Here is a 17,871-nt window from a genome sequence, read left to right on the forward strand (position 1 = left end):
GCTTATGTTATAATTAATTTTTTTTCCAATCTTATATAAGAGAAAAATATTGTTTATTAAATGAGTCTGAATTTGGTAAGGATTAGGTGTAAAACTCATGTTTTACACCATCTAATAAGAAATTGTCATATTAGCATTTTATTTAAAATTTAATACATCATACTACATCTAATAACATTTTAATAAACTCCAGATTTGGTTGGATTTATATATGGGTATTAGAAAAATTTTTTTTTTTTTTGGAGAGAATTTAAGTACTTTTATTAATGTAAATGAGTTACATTCGAATGCAAAAACGAAACAATATGAGAGGGTATATCTTCCATCCAAACTTGTAAATCTGGTACGCTTATAGCATGTTTCGCCAGACTATGAGCTACATTATTGCTATTTCTCTTTGCATGACAATACAACACTCTTTGAAAATGATTTGAGTAAGCTTTCACATTCTCCACCAGTAAACCCAATGGGCTAAGTTCTGCTCTTGTGACTTCAAAGCTTGAATCAAACTAGGAGCATCACCTTCTAGTATTACCCTATCGAACCCTAACTCATGGGCGAACATCAAGGCTTTCCAAGCAGCTAATGCTTCTATCTCCTCTGCCTTATACGCCTGAGACATCTTCTCTGAACATGATGCTAAAACAACCCCATTGTTGTCCTTTATTACAACTCCAACACCTGACTTATTTAATTCACCAAAGACCGCTCCATCGAAGTTCACTTTCACAAAACCAGCTTGCGGTGCCTGCCAATTGTTTCCTCTAGTTCCGTTGCTTCTCACCTGCATACCTGAAGCTTTTGTGTTGGCTCTGAATTGCGCCAACATTTTTGCTGACTGTGCAGCAACTTGGTGCAGCAGACTAACTTGAAGATTGAGCCTCACCTTGTTCCTTTGATTCCAAACAGTGCAGGCCATGTATGTTAGCAGCTCTAGTGATTTTCCTTCCTCTATCATCCATGATAGTAACTCCTTTACACATGTGAAATCAATTTCACCCTTGAACCCCCATTTTTCCTAATTAGCCCACACAACATCTAGCTCTGAACATGACCATAAAGCATGCATTGAATCCTCTACTGCCATTTTACACCTTTCACAGATTGGGTCCTCTAAAATTTTCCTTCACATCAAAGCTTGTTTGGTTGGAAGTACATTACAACAAGCTCTCCAAAGAAAATATTTTTATCTTTGGTGGGGCTTGCATCTGCCATACTTCCTTCCAAACACATTTATGACATATTGGAGGGGTTTGAGCATTCAATTGTAGCTCCTCTTCTTCTTTAAGGAACCTATATCTGGACTTACGTGAGTAATTTCCTAAGGTAGTGTAAGGCCAATACAAGGAGTCTTTTGCCATGTGTCGACTAAGGGGAATTTTCTTGATCAACTTGGCATCCTCTTCCACAAATAATCCATCCATCATCTGCTTATTCCAACTTCTTGTGCTTGGGTCAATAAGTGAGTCGACGTTATGATTTTCGAAACTCTCCAATGGGCAAATAGGCTAAAGCGTTGGGTGTTTTCTTGGCAGCCAACGATGCTGCCAAATATTTATTTTTTCTCCACTCCCTACCCTCTATAAGGCCCCCCTTTGAATGATGTCTTGTCCTCTAAGTATACTCTTCCACGCATTTGACCCCATCCTTGAGTCGGCAGCCTCCAAAAGTGATGAATTGGGGAAGAAACGAGCTTTAAACACTTTGTAAAATAGTGAGGTTTTTTATTCAAGAGTCGCCATGCTTGCTTTGCTAGAAAGGAATCATTGAACATAGCAAGGTCTTGAAAGCCCATACCTCCAATAGTCTTAAATTTTGTCATCTCTTCCCATTTAACCCAATGAATTTTCCTACAATCGCCTCTTTGGCCCCACCAAAATCTTTTGATTAGAGCCTCAATTTCATTGCACAAACTCACCGGCAATTTGAAACATCCCATAGTGTAAGTGGGGATGGCTTGTATAATCGCCTTTAAGAGCACTTCCCTTCCGGCTTGTGAAAGTAATTTTGCTTCCCATCCTTGAAGTTTCCGCCAAACCTTCTCCTTAATGTAGTTAAAACTTTCTTTTTTTCCCTTCCCAACTAAGGAGGGCAGCCCAAGGTATTTTTCATAGTGCAGGATTTCCAGAACACCTAAGGCTACCTTGATTCCATGCTTCACCTCCTTCGAAATAGACTTGCTAAAGAACAAGGAGGTTTTACTCCTATTCATTTTTTGACCTAAGGCTTCTTCATACTCTTTTAGTATCTCCAAGGCATTATCACACTCCATTATGGCGCTGCAAAAAATAAGACTATCATCTGCAAAAAACAGATGTGTTAGTTTTGGGCCCCTCCTACAAAGGGAATAGCCATGGATATCACCTTGTAGTTCCACCTCTTTAATTAAACCATTCAACCCCTCTGTACAAAGAAGGAATAAGAATGGGGGAAAGTGAGTCTCCCTGCCTAATCCCCCTTGTAGGAAAAATCATCTCACATGGTTCTCCATTTACCAAGACCGAATATGATACTGTTTTCACACAACCCATTACAAGATTTATCCACCTCTCCCTAAAACCCATCTTCCTCATTATCCCCTTTAAATAATACCACTCCACCCGGTCATACGTCTTACTCATGTCTAGTTTTAGTGCCATATAACTATAATTACCCCCCTTATAGTTTTGTAAGCTATGCAAAGTCTCAAAGGCCACTAAAATATTATTTGAAATTAATCTACCCTTGGTGAAGGCTGATTGGTGTTCCGTGGTAATGGATGAGAGTAATTTTTTGAGGGGATTTGCAAGAACTTTGGAGTAAATTTTGTAAAGGACATTACATAGGCCGATTAGGCGAAATTGGTGTGCATATTCAGGAAAGTTTATTTTTGGAACATGTGTGATAAAAGTATGGTTTAGGGGAGTAGGTATTGTACCTAAGTTCAACCATGACAAGATGGAGGAAGTGACATCATGATTTACCGTGCTCCAAAAATGTTGATAGAAGAGCGAGGGCATGCCATCCGGACCACGAGCCTTGAGGGGCGCCATTTCTTATAGGCCAGTAGCTACTTCACTTGCTTCAAACTCTCTACATAAACTTTCATTCATCTCCTCATCAATCACTATAGGCACACAATCTAAGATGCCTGTGGAGACCCTCCCATCCGTTGAGGTAAAAAGAGACTTGTAATAGTTCACCATAACTTCCCCAATATCCTCCTGACTAGTTCTCCACACAACCCCCACATCCCTAATACCTTCCATTGAGTTTTTCTTGAATCTCCTTGTGGCACAACTATGAAAATATTTAGTATTTTTATCCCCCTGATTTGCCCATAGGATTCGTGATCGTTGAGCCCACATCTTAGCTTCCCTATCTTGCAACACCTCAATCTCCTTTTTTATTTGTCTCACCCTACAATTGTTCCCACTAACCATGGTTGCCCTCTCTTTTCTAGCTAAGTCTTTTTCAAACGGCTCAATTCCAATCTCACACTCCCAAAAACATTTTTCTCCCATTGCCCCAATTCCTTCCCACACTTCTCCACTTTTCTTAGTATATCACCCTCTACTCCAATTTCACTCCCACTACCCCCAAGCTGAAACTACCACTTTCTCATAACTGGAATTTGAGAGCCACATCTATTCGAATCGAAAAAAATTTTCCAGGTAGGTAGGTTCACACCCAATAGTGATATAAGAATTGGAACATGATTCGATGAATTACATGACAAATGGAACACCCTTGAACCTCCAAACTTCATAAACCAACTATTATTGACCAAACACCTATCAAGCCTCTCCCAAATTGAAACTCCATTTTTGAAGTTTTTGCTCCAAGTATATTTAGAGTCCTCAAATCCCAAGTCCATGAACCCACATTCATCAATCACCTCCCTAAATTACTACATTTGATTATAAAGTCTTCTTGCACCCCCAAGTTTCTCCTCTTGTCTGATAATTTCATTAAAGTCCCCGTAACAAAGCCATGGCTTTTCAGGTCATAAGTTCAAAGCCCTAAGCTTGGTCCATGCTTCATGACGTCTCACTATCTCCGGTTCACCATAAAATCCCATTAATCTCCACTCATTCTCTGTATCTTTATCAATCACCACATCAATATAGTATCTATTTGAACCTTCCACTTTTAGATTGATTGTTGCTTTCCAATAAAGAACTAGTCCTCCACCTCTGCCCACTCTTGGAACAACCCATCTATGATCAAAACCATTACTCCTTTGAACAAACTCTAGCCTTGCATAATTTGTAAGCGTCTCGACTAAAAACACTACAGTGGGATCTTTTGCTTGTATAATTTCCATGAGCTCCCTACCTGTATATAGGTTCCCAAGCCCATGATAGTTCCATGCTAAACAACTCATTGCTCTAGGCGGGGTTGAACATCAGCTCATGCCTTTTCAAAGGTTTTGTTTTCTCCATTTAGGGCTAGTTGAAACCGCTTTGCTGAAACTTCATAATAAGCTGCCTTTGTTTCAATCATTCTCTTCTTCCTTTGTGACTGAAAACTTGCTGCCATGTTGTCTCTATACTTCTTCCTTTCTCTGCATTTCCAGGTAGTTGAAGCACTTGGATTAGGTGAATCGTGAACCCTATTTTCCTTAGCAGCACGTGACTCGTTAAGTTTTGGAGGCTCACTTAAGTTGTCATGTGCATTAGGGTTTTTTGATACACTCCTTCCTGTTCCCAACAACTTAGCCACCCCAAACTCCTGAGCCAAACTTAATTCCACATTACTTACCTCACCAGCAATTTTGGTTTTCTTAGGAATCTTCAATTCCTCAGTAATTATCTCATTAATTCTGTTTTGATTGACCGAATCTTCCCTAGTAATCCCATCCCCTTCATTACGCCTTAATGAGACATTTATTTCCTCAACTTCAATGATGATATTATTGCTAGCCGTTACTCCCTATGGTTGCTTCAGTGCTCTTCCTCCACCTGAATCAGAACTCCGGCCTGAGTCAATACCCCCCGGTGTACCTGAATACCTCTTCTTCTTCTTGGCATAGAACCCAGGGACTAGAATTGCACTTCATCTTGCAGCAACGAACGATGGAGCTCTCAAATATGGACCAAATTTACGCTGGTCTGGAGTGAGAGTTCCTTCACTATCAATCCATAACTCACAATCTCAGCTGTCATTGTGAGTGAGTCGTCCACACCAGTAGCACATATTCGACAACCACTCATACTTGAACGATATCCGCACTTACTTACCTCCCTCACCTACTGAAATCAATCGACCAAGACATAATGGTAATGACAGATCAATGGAGGCCTGAATCCGGATAAAATGCCCACCATCAAATATTTTCAGATCCGTTGGCACGAAAACCTCCCCCAAAACACTTCCAATTTTTTTCGCAGCCTCTAATGTCATAAACTTAATGGGAATTCCATGCAGTTGGACCCATAATTTTTTCTTTTCAAACCTTATATCCTGAAGTGAGGACTTGTTCTCATATCAGCTCATTACTACCAAGTGTTTATCGAAAGTCCATGGCTCTCCCTCTTATTAAATTATCTATTATTTTTGTGCTTCTGGCGGGGGTTTGATTTATATACATGAAACTTGTAGATAGGGACCCTGAATATTGTAACTACATTAATGCAAATATTATAAATATGATCTTCAACAATGGCCTAAATCTTGGTTCTTGTGGCACTTTTCTTGTGATATCTGAACAGGGTATTTCCTTAATAGTAATAGGGGAGTAGCATTGCTTAACACTACCCTCTAGAAATATTTATTGGTCCCAAATTTACAAGCTCCTCTCAAAGTATATTAGTCTCGAAATAGGATCAGTATCTCTTGCTTTGGGCCTGTACATCTCTCTCATTGACATGGGATTGGTATCTCTCACTTTGGGCCTATATATCTCTCTCACTGACATGCCCACATGTTAGTGAGAGAAATGCTGAATAAGCCTGCCTCATATGAAAATTTCTTCTCTCGAAATAACATTCCGAAAATCTTGGGGATAGTCTAGTCAAATAAAATGATGTTGGATTTACTTACTAAAGAAGATATCATTGTACTTACAGCCTAATTTATTATGAAAATTCCAAATGCTAAGCTGAACAAGAATATTCCACTTTGACAATCATGGCCGATAAAAAGGAAAATACGCACCACAAAATCAACGAAAGTGAAAGATGCTTAGATACTTTTCAGCCTTTGTGTAGTCACCGATCTAAGAGGTAGTCATTAATGTTTATTTCTAGAAGGTCCCTCTCATGGTGCCTATCATCGAAGACTACGACCATCTTCTCATCTATCGTCATAAACAACAATAATAGGAAAAAGTTTTGAAAATAAGGCTGTGTTTGTTTCGGTGGTAAAGGAAATCAGAAAAACGTTTACACCCTTGAGGGTGTTTGGGTGCACAAGGAAAATTGGGTCAAACGGAAAATCATTTTCGTTAACCGTAAAATATGCCCTCTGACCCTGTAAAACCATTTCCGTCTACATTTATTTTTCTTGAACTTTTAGCACCCCCCAATCGACAACCCATGAATTTATGCTCCTTAATCTAGAGTTAAGTGCAATGGAAAATAAATTTGACAATATGGTTATGATGGGAAAACCTTCGCAAGAAAATCCCCAATGGTTGATTATTTAGGTCACTACTCCTAAAGAAAATGCTAACAAGAATCAAGGTTACAAATATAAGGAATCTTACTGTACCCTGAAATATCTACCTAAATAAAACCTACTGATTTATAAGACAACTTAGCTCCAATTCATTTGGACTCCTTATAGAAAACTTATTCTTTGCACAAATCTCCTATTTATGTCCAACTCTACAACAATCAGTTATTGTTGTAGTTTATGTACAAATTTCTTTGCAATAACACACTTTAATGAAGTGGAAGCAACTCGTTACAGAACCCTAAGCACACAGACATTGTAGCAGCTCCACAGTTTTCATGTGTCTAACTGGTGTCATAATGACAACCTAAAATTATGGCTTTTATATGTCCTAGTACCCTAGAGCATGAATTCAAAAATATGCCAAGTCATCATGGGTTGGAATAGAAGTTACTATTTTGAATTCCCATAACTCTATAGATTGAGAGGTGTCAAGGTATGTATTCAGTTTCATTAAGTCTCAATAGATCAAAAGGTATTGAGAGGGATCGAAAGGACCTATTTTAGCAGCTTGAGCAGTTTCTTAAGCTGTTTTCTTTTGTCTTCAATGAATACCACTTGAATACAATTAGAGACACTCAACCTAAAACTCAAGTATATAGAAAGTACGTTTTGACTTGATTATGCCAGTATCTAAAAATATGACCCCTAACAATTTTATTTGTTTATTTTCTTTATCTTAAACTTTGATTATTTTATAAGGAAAGTAAAAAAGAATACTTGAGAAATTGAGATCAATGAAGGCATCAAGTTGTTATTATTGTCATGGTTGTTGCTATTCATCATCATGTGAATTGAAGTTGTTTTTCCCTTAAGCGGCTCAAAGAAGTTGGTTGGTTAGAAGTATTGATTATGGTATTTTCATATGTTTAAAAAATGAATAACTCTTGCCAAGAGCCTTGTAGTTCAATTGATTAGCACCTTTTAGTGTTTTCAACGGAAATATCTAAAGTTCAAATCCCAATCCCCATCACAACTATTGAATTAAAAAAAAGAAAAAAGAAAAAAATAGAAAAAGAATAAAGAATAAACCTTTAAAAATCTAGATGCTCTTGTTATGGTCTTACCTTTCAGCAAGGTAACACTAAAAAATTTGAAGTATCACAAATTTTGTATGCATTATGAATTAGGGGGGTCACCTCAAGTTTCCTTCGTCATTTGAAAAATCAAATTGGAAACCAGAGGTCCAGAGACAGCCAATTTCGACATGAGAAATTACTTCATTTTTGCTTAAATTGCAAGATAGTTATTTATTTATATTTTAAGTAATAGTGGTATATATGTCTACCATCAAGTTCAGAAATGTCTAAGAAAATCTAATGGATTGGTGTAATGTCGGTCTGAAGAACTAGTGGAACAAAAGATGAGCATATCTCAACCTTTGAATTGTATGCTCCACATTCACCGATATGGCTTGAAAGTTATGGCTTGAAAGTTGAAACTTGAGAGCTGGTCCATTTGAGCATGAATGTGAAGGAATTGACTAGCATTATGTAATTGTATCCCATTAAACCCGGTCCACATCACAAGCAAGTTAAATTCCCTCAGGCGACGACTGAGTAGTCAAAGAAAACGTCTTTTAGGGACCTTAGCCGTATGTGAGTCGTAGTCACAATCTAATATATTGTGTTTAATTTGATTTCTGAAGTAGATATAGTAGTTTCTTTTGAAAAAAATCACACATTTTTGACAAGTGCCTTCTATTACAAGCGATAGATCGTGTGTTTGAGTTTAGGAATTAGCCTCTCTAAATAAATAAAAAAGAGGTAAGGTGTGACAGTACCTATCTTGGCCTCTTTCAGACTACACAGAAATATGAGTTTTATGCAATGATTATGGAATCCAAATCTTCTGTCTCACTTTTCCTGCTCCACTCTATACTCCACCAATAAATACTTGCCACGTGTTTACCTAATTAATTAAATACTACTATTAATTAATAACTGTAGTATTAATAAGTCAATAATGATAATATTTAATTAATTAGGTGAACACGTGGCAAGTATTTATTGGTGGAGTATAGAGTGGAGCAGGAAAAGTGAGACAGAAGATTTGGACTCATGATTATGACTTTTAAAACGTATTGAGCTGCGTGTACCTTGTGTTACTGTAGTTTTCAGTTCAACCTTAAAGAGAACTCAGTTATGAATATGACATTAAAGCTCCTTAAGATTAAGTGGTGGGTTGGTTTGTCAAAAAGTAACAGCTATGCACAACATTTTTCAAGAAGTCTATTATGTCATCATAGAATAGAGGTCACGGATTCCAATTTGATATTTCAAAAAGATATCTAGCCCGTTTTGGCATTTCAATTGCAATGGCATGACTCCACTAATCCCTTACGTAAAAGACCAATTTGAAAGGCAACTTGCCTTTCGGGAAAAGTTACCCACTTCTTTGGAAAAGGATGAAGTACTTGTTTGTTACACTGGTACAAGAGTTGAAACAATTACACAAGCCGTTTGAATTTATCATAAGTAGAATTTATTAAAAAATTTCTTGACTGGTGTCTCAATTCAAGACTCTTGATTGATCAAAACTAATCGATTAAAGGCTAAATATTATTTCACACTCATTTACACTCACTATTTCACATATATATCCACGATTGATATGAGAATGTTCACATTTTAATACATAAAAGTGGATGTGAAATAGTGAATGTGTGAGAATTAAAATCATTTCTAAAATGAAAATCCTGAATATAAATTAGATAGATTCTTTATTTGACAGTCATATATTAGATAGATTCTTTTTAGTTATAATAATGGTGACAATGCACTGTTAGTAGTTATTAGCAAATTGGATAATGATTTTTTTTTTTAATATAGTTTTTCTTACCATAAAGTTTGAGAAATGCTAGAGACAACTTTTTTTCACAATTTATTAAGGTGGCAGGTTGTGAATTTAGTAACATCAATATCACAATAGCCCACCACCAATATCATTTTTATGATGCAATAATTAAAATATGCTTTGTCAAACAATTCTGATAAGTATTGTCTTCTTAGATTTATTGTAAAAGTTTACAAGGGTTCTCCTAATATAAAATGAACCCACCTTTAGTTTATTAAAGAAACAAAAATAGCTAGGCATCACTCAGTAATTGAAGACATTTTTTTTTTTGGTGGGGGTTGGGGGTGGGGGGGTGTTAAGCTTAGTAATGGAAGGCACTTAATTTGTATATGCTTGGAAAGGCAACAATTTTTTTCCAAGAGGTAGATTTGAGACATACACACAGGATCCACAAGACGAAAAATTTGTGAAAAGAGATGATGTAATTTCAAGTACATTCAATCTGTTCTGGACGAAAATACAAAAGCACAACTAAAATTGCTTTTATTCCACAATACATGGAGATAGCAAGTGTCTTACTTTGTGTCACTAAGTATACAAATCAATTGGCCTCTTTTACTCTTATCAAACCTCAAGATTCAACAGCTGTCTCAATGTCACCATGTCAAATGACTCAGAGAAAGATTGCCTATGAGTTGATAACCCTTGACATACATGCTGCATTGTTGGCCTAACTTGTGGATTAGCACTAATGCATGAGAATGCCAGTCTAGCAATTGTGACTACTTCATCAGCCAATTCTGGATCAGGAGTTGCTAGTCGCTTGTCCAACACATCCTTCAACTGCATACTGTAGGCATTTGATGGCAAAGATGACAATGTTGATGGTGAAGCTGTTGACGGTGAAGAAGTTGAAAGAGAGCATATCAAATCACCCGGATGATGTCCCATAATTATTTCCAGAGTCACTACCCCAAAGCTATACACGTCACATTGCTCAGTAACCCTCATTGTGTAAGCTAGCTCTACAAAATTTGAATGAATCAATCAACAAATAGACATATAAACTTTATGATGTCTCATTTTTAATGATATAAGCATGAGAAAAAGGGAAAAAGCAAAATTATATTTGATGATTTCTATTGTAGAATTTGTTGGTGCATTTTAATATTAATTTACAAATAAATTGAAAATATTTATTCTTGTGCAATTTATTTATTTTTATTTTTCTGGTATTTTGGGGGCATCATGCTAGTTAACCCATTGTATCGGTTGAGATGTATCTTTGATATTTTCTCAAGGTGCAGCAAAATGCCTTAAAAAGAGCAAGTACCGCACTGCAACTGAGTCATGTACTACAGTGATATCTATATTTAATTATTCTTATTTTTATAGACTTTTTTACATGTCATATGTTATTATTCATATGATATAAAAATTGACGTAAGAAGTGAAATTTCATTTAATTCGTTGTAAGCTTGTTACATAATTGTGAATTATCAAATTATTTTTAAACCATGGATCCAATAGAATTGAATTAATAAGCCATATATGAGGAAGAAGATAGAACCAAATTACCTGGAGCAATGTATCCATATGTTCCAGCAAGCCCTGTCCAGTTAGATGAATCAAGCTTCACAAGTCTAGCAGTGCCAAAGTCAGAAACGTGAGCTTCATAATTTGAATCCAACAATATATTATTGCTCGATATGTCTCGATGAATTATTGGTGGGGTGCAATTATGATGCATATAGTAGAGAGCATTAGCAATCCCGTTAACAATATTGATCCTTTTTTTCCAATCCAACTCCTTTGCTTGTTCCACACTAGTTAGGATTTTAGATATGCTTCCTCTTTCCAAGTATTCATATACCAAAAATGATTCTTGAGCATGTGCACAGAAACCATGAAGCTTCACAATATTTCGATGACGTACCTTTGTCAGTGCTAGAATCTCACTCTCGAAAGTCTTATGATCTTCCAACATTTCATAATGTAGCTTCTTCACGGCTACAACCTGACCTGTTGACAGCTCTGCTTTAAAAACACTTCCAGTTGCCCCTACCCCAATGCAGTACTTAGCATTAAAACCTTCCGTTGTTTCCTTAATATCTTCATACACTAATTTCCCATCATATCTCCAAACTGAAAATAAATTTTCCTTACGTGAATCTCTCAGCTCGCCATCTTCCTTTTTCCTTTCTCTTCTCAATATATGAAGCATACCAATACTAATGGTCAAAATGAATGCAGCTGTAGGCACAAGAATAATGATAAAAAAAGCTGCATGATTGCGCTTTTTCTTATCTTTCACAGGAGGGTTACAACTCATCAACCCGGTATGGTTCCCGCACAAGCCTCTATTATGTGTAAATGCTTCACTTGGTGCTTCTTGATAGGCTTTGCTGTTAGGAATTGGACCCTCCAACTCGTTGTAGGATATATCAACCAACGTCAAGCTCTGCATTCCATTGAAGGAGGAGGGGATGGAACCATTAAGCTCATTGTGAGAAATATCCAGTATTTCCAATTTGACCAGGTTTCCAAGTTGCCATGGAATTTCCCCAGTGAGTTCATTCCTGCTAAGATCTAACAGAACTTGCAGAGACAACAAGTTGCCAATTTCAATGGGAATACCTTCAAAAAAATTGTTGTTGCTCAAATTTAAGCACAACATTTTTGAGCAGTCACCTAGCTGTTTAGGTATTGGACCACTTAGGTTGTTTGATGCTAGATTAAGATAGGCCAAATCGGGTAAACTTCCGAGTTCTGAAGGAATGGTGCCAGAAAGTTTGTTACTGCTCAAAGTGAGATTGAACAATGATTTCAGCTTCCCCAACTCCTTGGGAATTTTTCCCACAAGTTTATTTGAAGAAAGGTCAAGCACATGCAAACGGGAAGCTTCTCCAAGCTCTGGTGTTATCTCTCCAATAATTTGATTATTGGAGATTTTTAAGCTTGTTAGAAGTTGACACTTTCCCCAGTTTGGAGAAATCTCACCATGAAAATTATTGTAGCTCAAATCAATGTAATCAAGCACTGGGTATATACTGAAGTCTTCAGATATATTCCCAATGAGGTTGTTCCTATCAAGTCGGAGTCTTGTTAGGCTTGTGCAATTTTTCAAGCCTTTAGGAACAGTACCTGTAAATCTGTTATTACTTGCACAAAAATCTTCAAGTATGTTACCATGACATATATTTTCTGGTAAAAATCCAGATATGCTGTTGTTTGACAAAAAGAATAGTGTCAAGTTGGTGAGATTATTGATCTCCCTAGGTAATGGACCAGTCAACTGGTTTCCATAGAGTGACAAAATCTTTAGGCCAACCAAACCACCCAAAGACGCTGGAATTGAATCACTCAAGTTGTTTAAATTCAAGCGAAGCTCAGTGAGAGATTTCAACTTTCCAAACTCTGGTGGGATAGAGCCAGATAGCTGGTTGTTGGCAAGGTATAGTAATGAAAGATTTGTCAAGTTTCCAACGGCAGAAGGAATGGAGCCAAAGAGAAGGTTATTTGAGAAGCTTAATACATTGAGTTTCATCAACTTCCCTACTTCTTGAGGAATATTTCCAGTGAATTGATTGAAAGTCAGATTGAGAATGGTGAGTTGGGAAAGGTTGTCAATTTGAGAAGGGATATCTCCAAAAAGTGAGTTATAAGCTAGAGCAAGAATAGATAGGTTGGGGAAGGATGTGAAGTTGAAGTAATCAAGTGTACCTCTCAAACCGAAGCTTGTTAGATTTATGCTGGTGACACTTCCCTCGACGTTGCAACTGATCCCTATCCAGCTGCATGGGCTTGAACTAGAGCTTGTATTACTAGGAGAAAGTGTCCATGAAGATAAATAAGACTCATTTTGGTTTTGGAGAGTTGCTTTCCAATTGAGCAGTGCATCCACTTCTGCTCTTCTTTGTGCTGTTGAAGAGGCTGAAGCAGGAGAAGCAACATGAAAATAAGAAAAGAAGATGGGGAGAGAAAGCAGTAAGAGAGCCTTGGGCAGCATGGTCTTGTTTAACTACAAGAAGGGGTTAGTGAACTAATGCATATATAAAAGACAGCTTAAATATACTTCGTGTCTAGAAAGATATTGGAGAATTCAGTCAAGTCTCTTTCCCGACTTGGAGAGAGCTGACAAGTCAATCTCTATATATTGTCCTATTTTTCGTTTTCTTCTTGTGTATCTAATTCTTTAATCAAATAGATCTTTCGAGATATCTGCTAAATATTTTGTTGGACTTAAATATAAAATTGCTTAGGCCACTGGATGTAATCATTTCAGCATTTGAACGAGTATATAACTACATATAAAAGCAGGTCAATATAACTCTTAGGGAAAAAAATAAAAGAAATTGAAACTATTATATCTAGAAGCAAAGACAGGTAGGTCTAGGGCCATAGCTTGAGATTTACTCCTTAGGAGACTACAGCAGTAGCTTCCTATTTAGTTTGTGTGTAATTCTTGAGCAATTCTCAAATCTCAATTCAACTTGACACCTTATACAAAATTAAAGTTGAAGTAATTTCATAATCTATTCTTTTATTTAAATTTCAAGTAATATATTTATAGAATTTTCCAAAGAAGATGACTCCGAATAAGAGGCAATGGTTGTCAAAAACATATAATCATACTATTTTGAAGAAGCACCATTTCCAGCTCAACGAATTATAGAGGAAAAATAATTGAATGGAATATAATGGACTGGGATTCTTTTCTTTTTTTCTTGTGTTTGTGTTTAGGAGCCTAAAAAATAATGGACATTTTCTACCCAAAACTATAAAGTTAAACTGGTCAAAACATTTGAAGTTCGCCAAAACAGACCAAAGCATCTCTAAGAGATGTCAACAATTTTTTAAAAACTGATGAGTGAAAGGTTTAAATATTTTGAGGTCCCATCGAGACTTGACTAGAAGTTGATGTCATAATTAATTTTGTAATTAATTAAAATATAAATAAGTGTATTAAATTTATAAAAATTATGGTAAATTGCAAATTTGGTTCTTATTCTATACACTATATTTCAATTTAGTTTATAATATTTTCAGTATTGTATATATTTAGTATATATCATTGTCCCCTATATAGAAAAGACTGATATGTCAAATGGAACAATAAAAAAATATTTTTCATGTCACATTAGCTACAATCCATACTGCCATATCAATTTTTTTTTCTTTTTTTAAAAAAAAAATTAAAACTGAGACATGTGAAATCAATCCAACCAACGAAACTCATCTCCATCTCCTCTCCCTCATCCTCAAGATCTGAAGTTGCTGACTACGGCGAGGATAGCGGCACATTCTCTTTTCTGGCAGCACCAAGTCTCTCTCTCATCCTTACTTACTTCATATTTGGCTCCCTAGAAATTCAATGAAATTATTACGATTTATTTTGTTTTACTTGAGGAATGATTTGGCTATAGAAGTTGAGACTGTTTTTGTGTTCTTCGGTCAAAGTCCTCCAGGTCGGTACGTATGAACAAACATATATCATAATCTCTTTCTCTCTCTCTTTTTAAAATTTGTTATGTATTTCTATTCACTTTCACAGATTCTTTTTGGACATTGAAGAATCATAATGCACAACAATAAATAGTACTAAAGGAACGGTATATATAGTCTTCTTCTTTTTTTAATGGGAAAATAATGTGAACGAAACAATGAAGGAATGGAGTTTTTTCTTGGTCGGTTGGTATTGTATGCTTGGAGTAATCTTAGTATAAATACACATGACTGCAATCTCAAGAGAGGTATCTTCACAAGCTCTATTGATCAAATTGCATCATCACCTTTCAACAATGTGACAATAAATAATTAGAATAATATATCACAAGTTTTATATGCAATTATCAATTAGGGGTGTCACCTCATTAGTTTCCCAGGTCAACTAAAAAATCAATTTGATAATCGGCCATTTAAAACAAGAAAATAAAATTTTAACTAGGTACAGCCAATTTCTTCATTAAAATTGAATAAATTTTTGTTTGAATTAAAAAGAAAATTACCTGGAGGATTCAGTCCTGGATTATCATTTGAACATCTATCATTTGTTGTTTATTTTATCTCTTATTTGTTTTGAGTCTTTGAATAATAAGGAAAATTATCATTATTAGTTAAAAAAGTCTTTGATCAGTAGGAGTTTATAGGCAATGCTTAGGTTGATTAGGTTGTTTAAGTTTATTTCAGTTTGCAGTCTATAACTCTATAGATGAGACAATGCTTTGAAAATAACATCAATGAAAAAACTATATAATACACATTAGTCTTTTGGGAGGTTTGATTTTTCGCTTCGCCAAGTAAATAATAGGTCGTAAGACTCGTATTAAATTATTAATATATTTTTAACGTCATAGAGGCATGTCTGCCATTATCTTCAGAAATGTCCAAGAAATTAACCTTGGCACATCTCAGCCCTGCATTAGCACGCTTTGAATTTTATGCTCTACATGACCATTGAATGTGAAGGAATTGACAAGCATTATGTATCCCATCAAATCCAAATCACAAGCAAGTTGGACTCCCTATAGAGATGACTGAGTAGTCAAAGAAATTAGACATCTAGCCGTATGTGAGGATATTGGGTACAATTTAATTTCTAAAGTCGATCTAAAATTTTTTGATAACCAATCACACATTTGGCAAAGAAATATATAAAGAGACAAATATATATAAACAATACCTAATGCTGCATGCTCCTTTTATTACTGTAGTTTTGTCAGTTTAACCTAAAGAACACTCATTTTGATATTAATTTGACTTTGAAACTCGCTTAGATTGTAAGTGGTTAATTTGCTGGTTTGTCAAAAAGTAACACAGCTATGTGGAACATAATTCATGAAGTAAATTATGTTTATGTCATCATAGAAAAGAGAGGCCATGGATTTCAATTCAATCTTCCAATAGATAAAATCCATTTTGGCATTACAATTGCAATTGCAAGGACATGCATGGCTCCACCAGTCCCTGACGTAGAAGACCGATCGAGTAGTCAGTATATATGCAACTTGCCTTTCGGGCAAACTTACCAACTTCTTCGGAAAGGATGATTGATTGTTTGATATACTGGCAGTGGTAGAAGAGTGGAAACAATTACTCAAGCCGTTTGAATTTTAATATGTAGAAATTATTAAATATTTACTTAACTGGTTTATCAATTCAGAAGCATTTTTGGTGAAAAATATTAGATAGATTCCTATTTGCCAGTTATATATTAGACAGATTCTTATCATGTTAAAATAGTGGTGAAAATGCATTTTTAATTAGAAGTTAGCAAATCAAATGATGATTTTTTTTCAACCAAAAAAAAAAATATATATATATATATATATTTGATAGTTACAATGGGAAGGGAGAATTGAACCATGATCATTTTCATTAAAAACATCAAGATGTGCTATTTAAGTTCTAAGGCTTTTGGCAAAATATAATTTTTCTTATCATAAAAGTTAGAGTGAGATACAAATTAATTTTTTCACTACTTGTTAAAGTGGTAGCTAGGTTATAATTAATGAAGCAATATATATCAATTTCACAGTAGTTTATGATGCACCAATTAGAACATGTTATGTCTAAAATTGAGAAAAATGTTGTTTTCTTAGATTTATAGTAAAAGTTTACAGGGATCCTATTATAAAATGAACCCAGCTTTAGTTTATTAAAAGAAACAAAATAGTTAGGCATCACTCAGTAATGGAGGACTTTTTTTCTCTCTTCCAGCTGGGTTAAGGTTAGTAATGGAAGCCTCTTTGTAGATGCTTAGGAAGGCAACAATTTGTTCCAGTAGACCTAACATAAGGTGGATTTCAGACGAACACGTCACCCATAATACTCAAGAAAAAAAAATTGTGAAAATTTAAATAAATAAATAAATTGATGTCAATTTCAAATACATTCAATCTGTTCTAACCGAATATATAAAAGCATAAAGAAAACTACCGAGTGGTCCCTAGCTATTTTTGTTTCTTTTAATAAACCAAAGTTGGGTTCATTTTATTATATATAGGAGTACCCTTGTAAACTTTTACCATAAATCTAAGAAAACAATATTTTTCACAATTTTAGACATAAAGTGCATCATAAAAATAGTATCACTTTGGCCTATAAAACCTCAAGATTTCAGCAACTGTCTAATTATCACCAAGTCAAAGTCAGAAATATGAGCTTCATAATTTAAATCTAACAATATATTTTTGCTCAATAAGTCCTGATGAATTATTGGTGAGGTGAAATTATGATGCATATAGTAGAGAGCATTAGCAACCCGACATCGATCCTTCTTATCCAATCCAACTCCTTTGGTTGTTCCACACTGCTTAGGATTTTAGCTATCTATGCTTCCTCTCTCTCCAAGTATTCATATACCAAAGATGATTCTTGAGCATGTGCACAAAAACCATAAGCTTCACAATGTTTCGA

The 17,871-nt window shown here is 35.4% G+C and overlaps 1 protein-coding gene across 1 annotated transcript; it reads right to left on the reverse strand.

Moving 5' to 3' along the window:
- Positions 1-9,916: 9,916 nt before the first annotated feature.
- Positions 9,917-13,494, reverse strand: LOC112036616 (MDIS1-interacting receptor like kinase 2). The gene is made up of 2 exons (XM_024069450.2): positions 11,032-13,494; positions 9,917-10,478 (listed from the first exon to the last, which is right to left on the reverse strand). Exons 1-2 carry the CDS (start codon positions 13,460-13,462, stop codon positions 10,078-10,080), a joined length of 2,832 nt encoding a protein of 943 aa, XP_023925218.2. The 5' UTR covers positions 13,463-13,494; the 3' UTR covers positions 9,917-10,077.
- Positions 13,495-17,871: the final 4,377 nt, after the last annotated feature.

This window comes from Quercus suber, unplaced genomic scaffold (assembly GCF_002906115.3).
Source record: "Quercus suber isolate HL8 unplaced genomic scaffold, Cork oak 2.0 scaffold_458, whole genome shotgun sequence".
Classification (NCBI taxonomy): Eukaryota; Viridiplantae; Streptophyta; class Magnoliopsida; order Fagales; family Fagaceae; genus Quercus; species Quercus suber.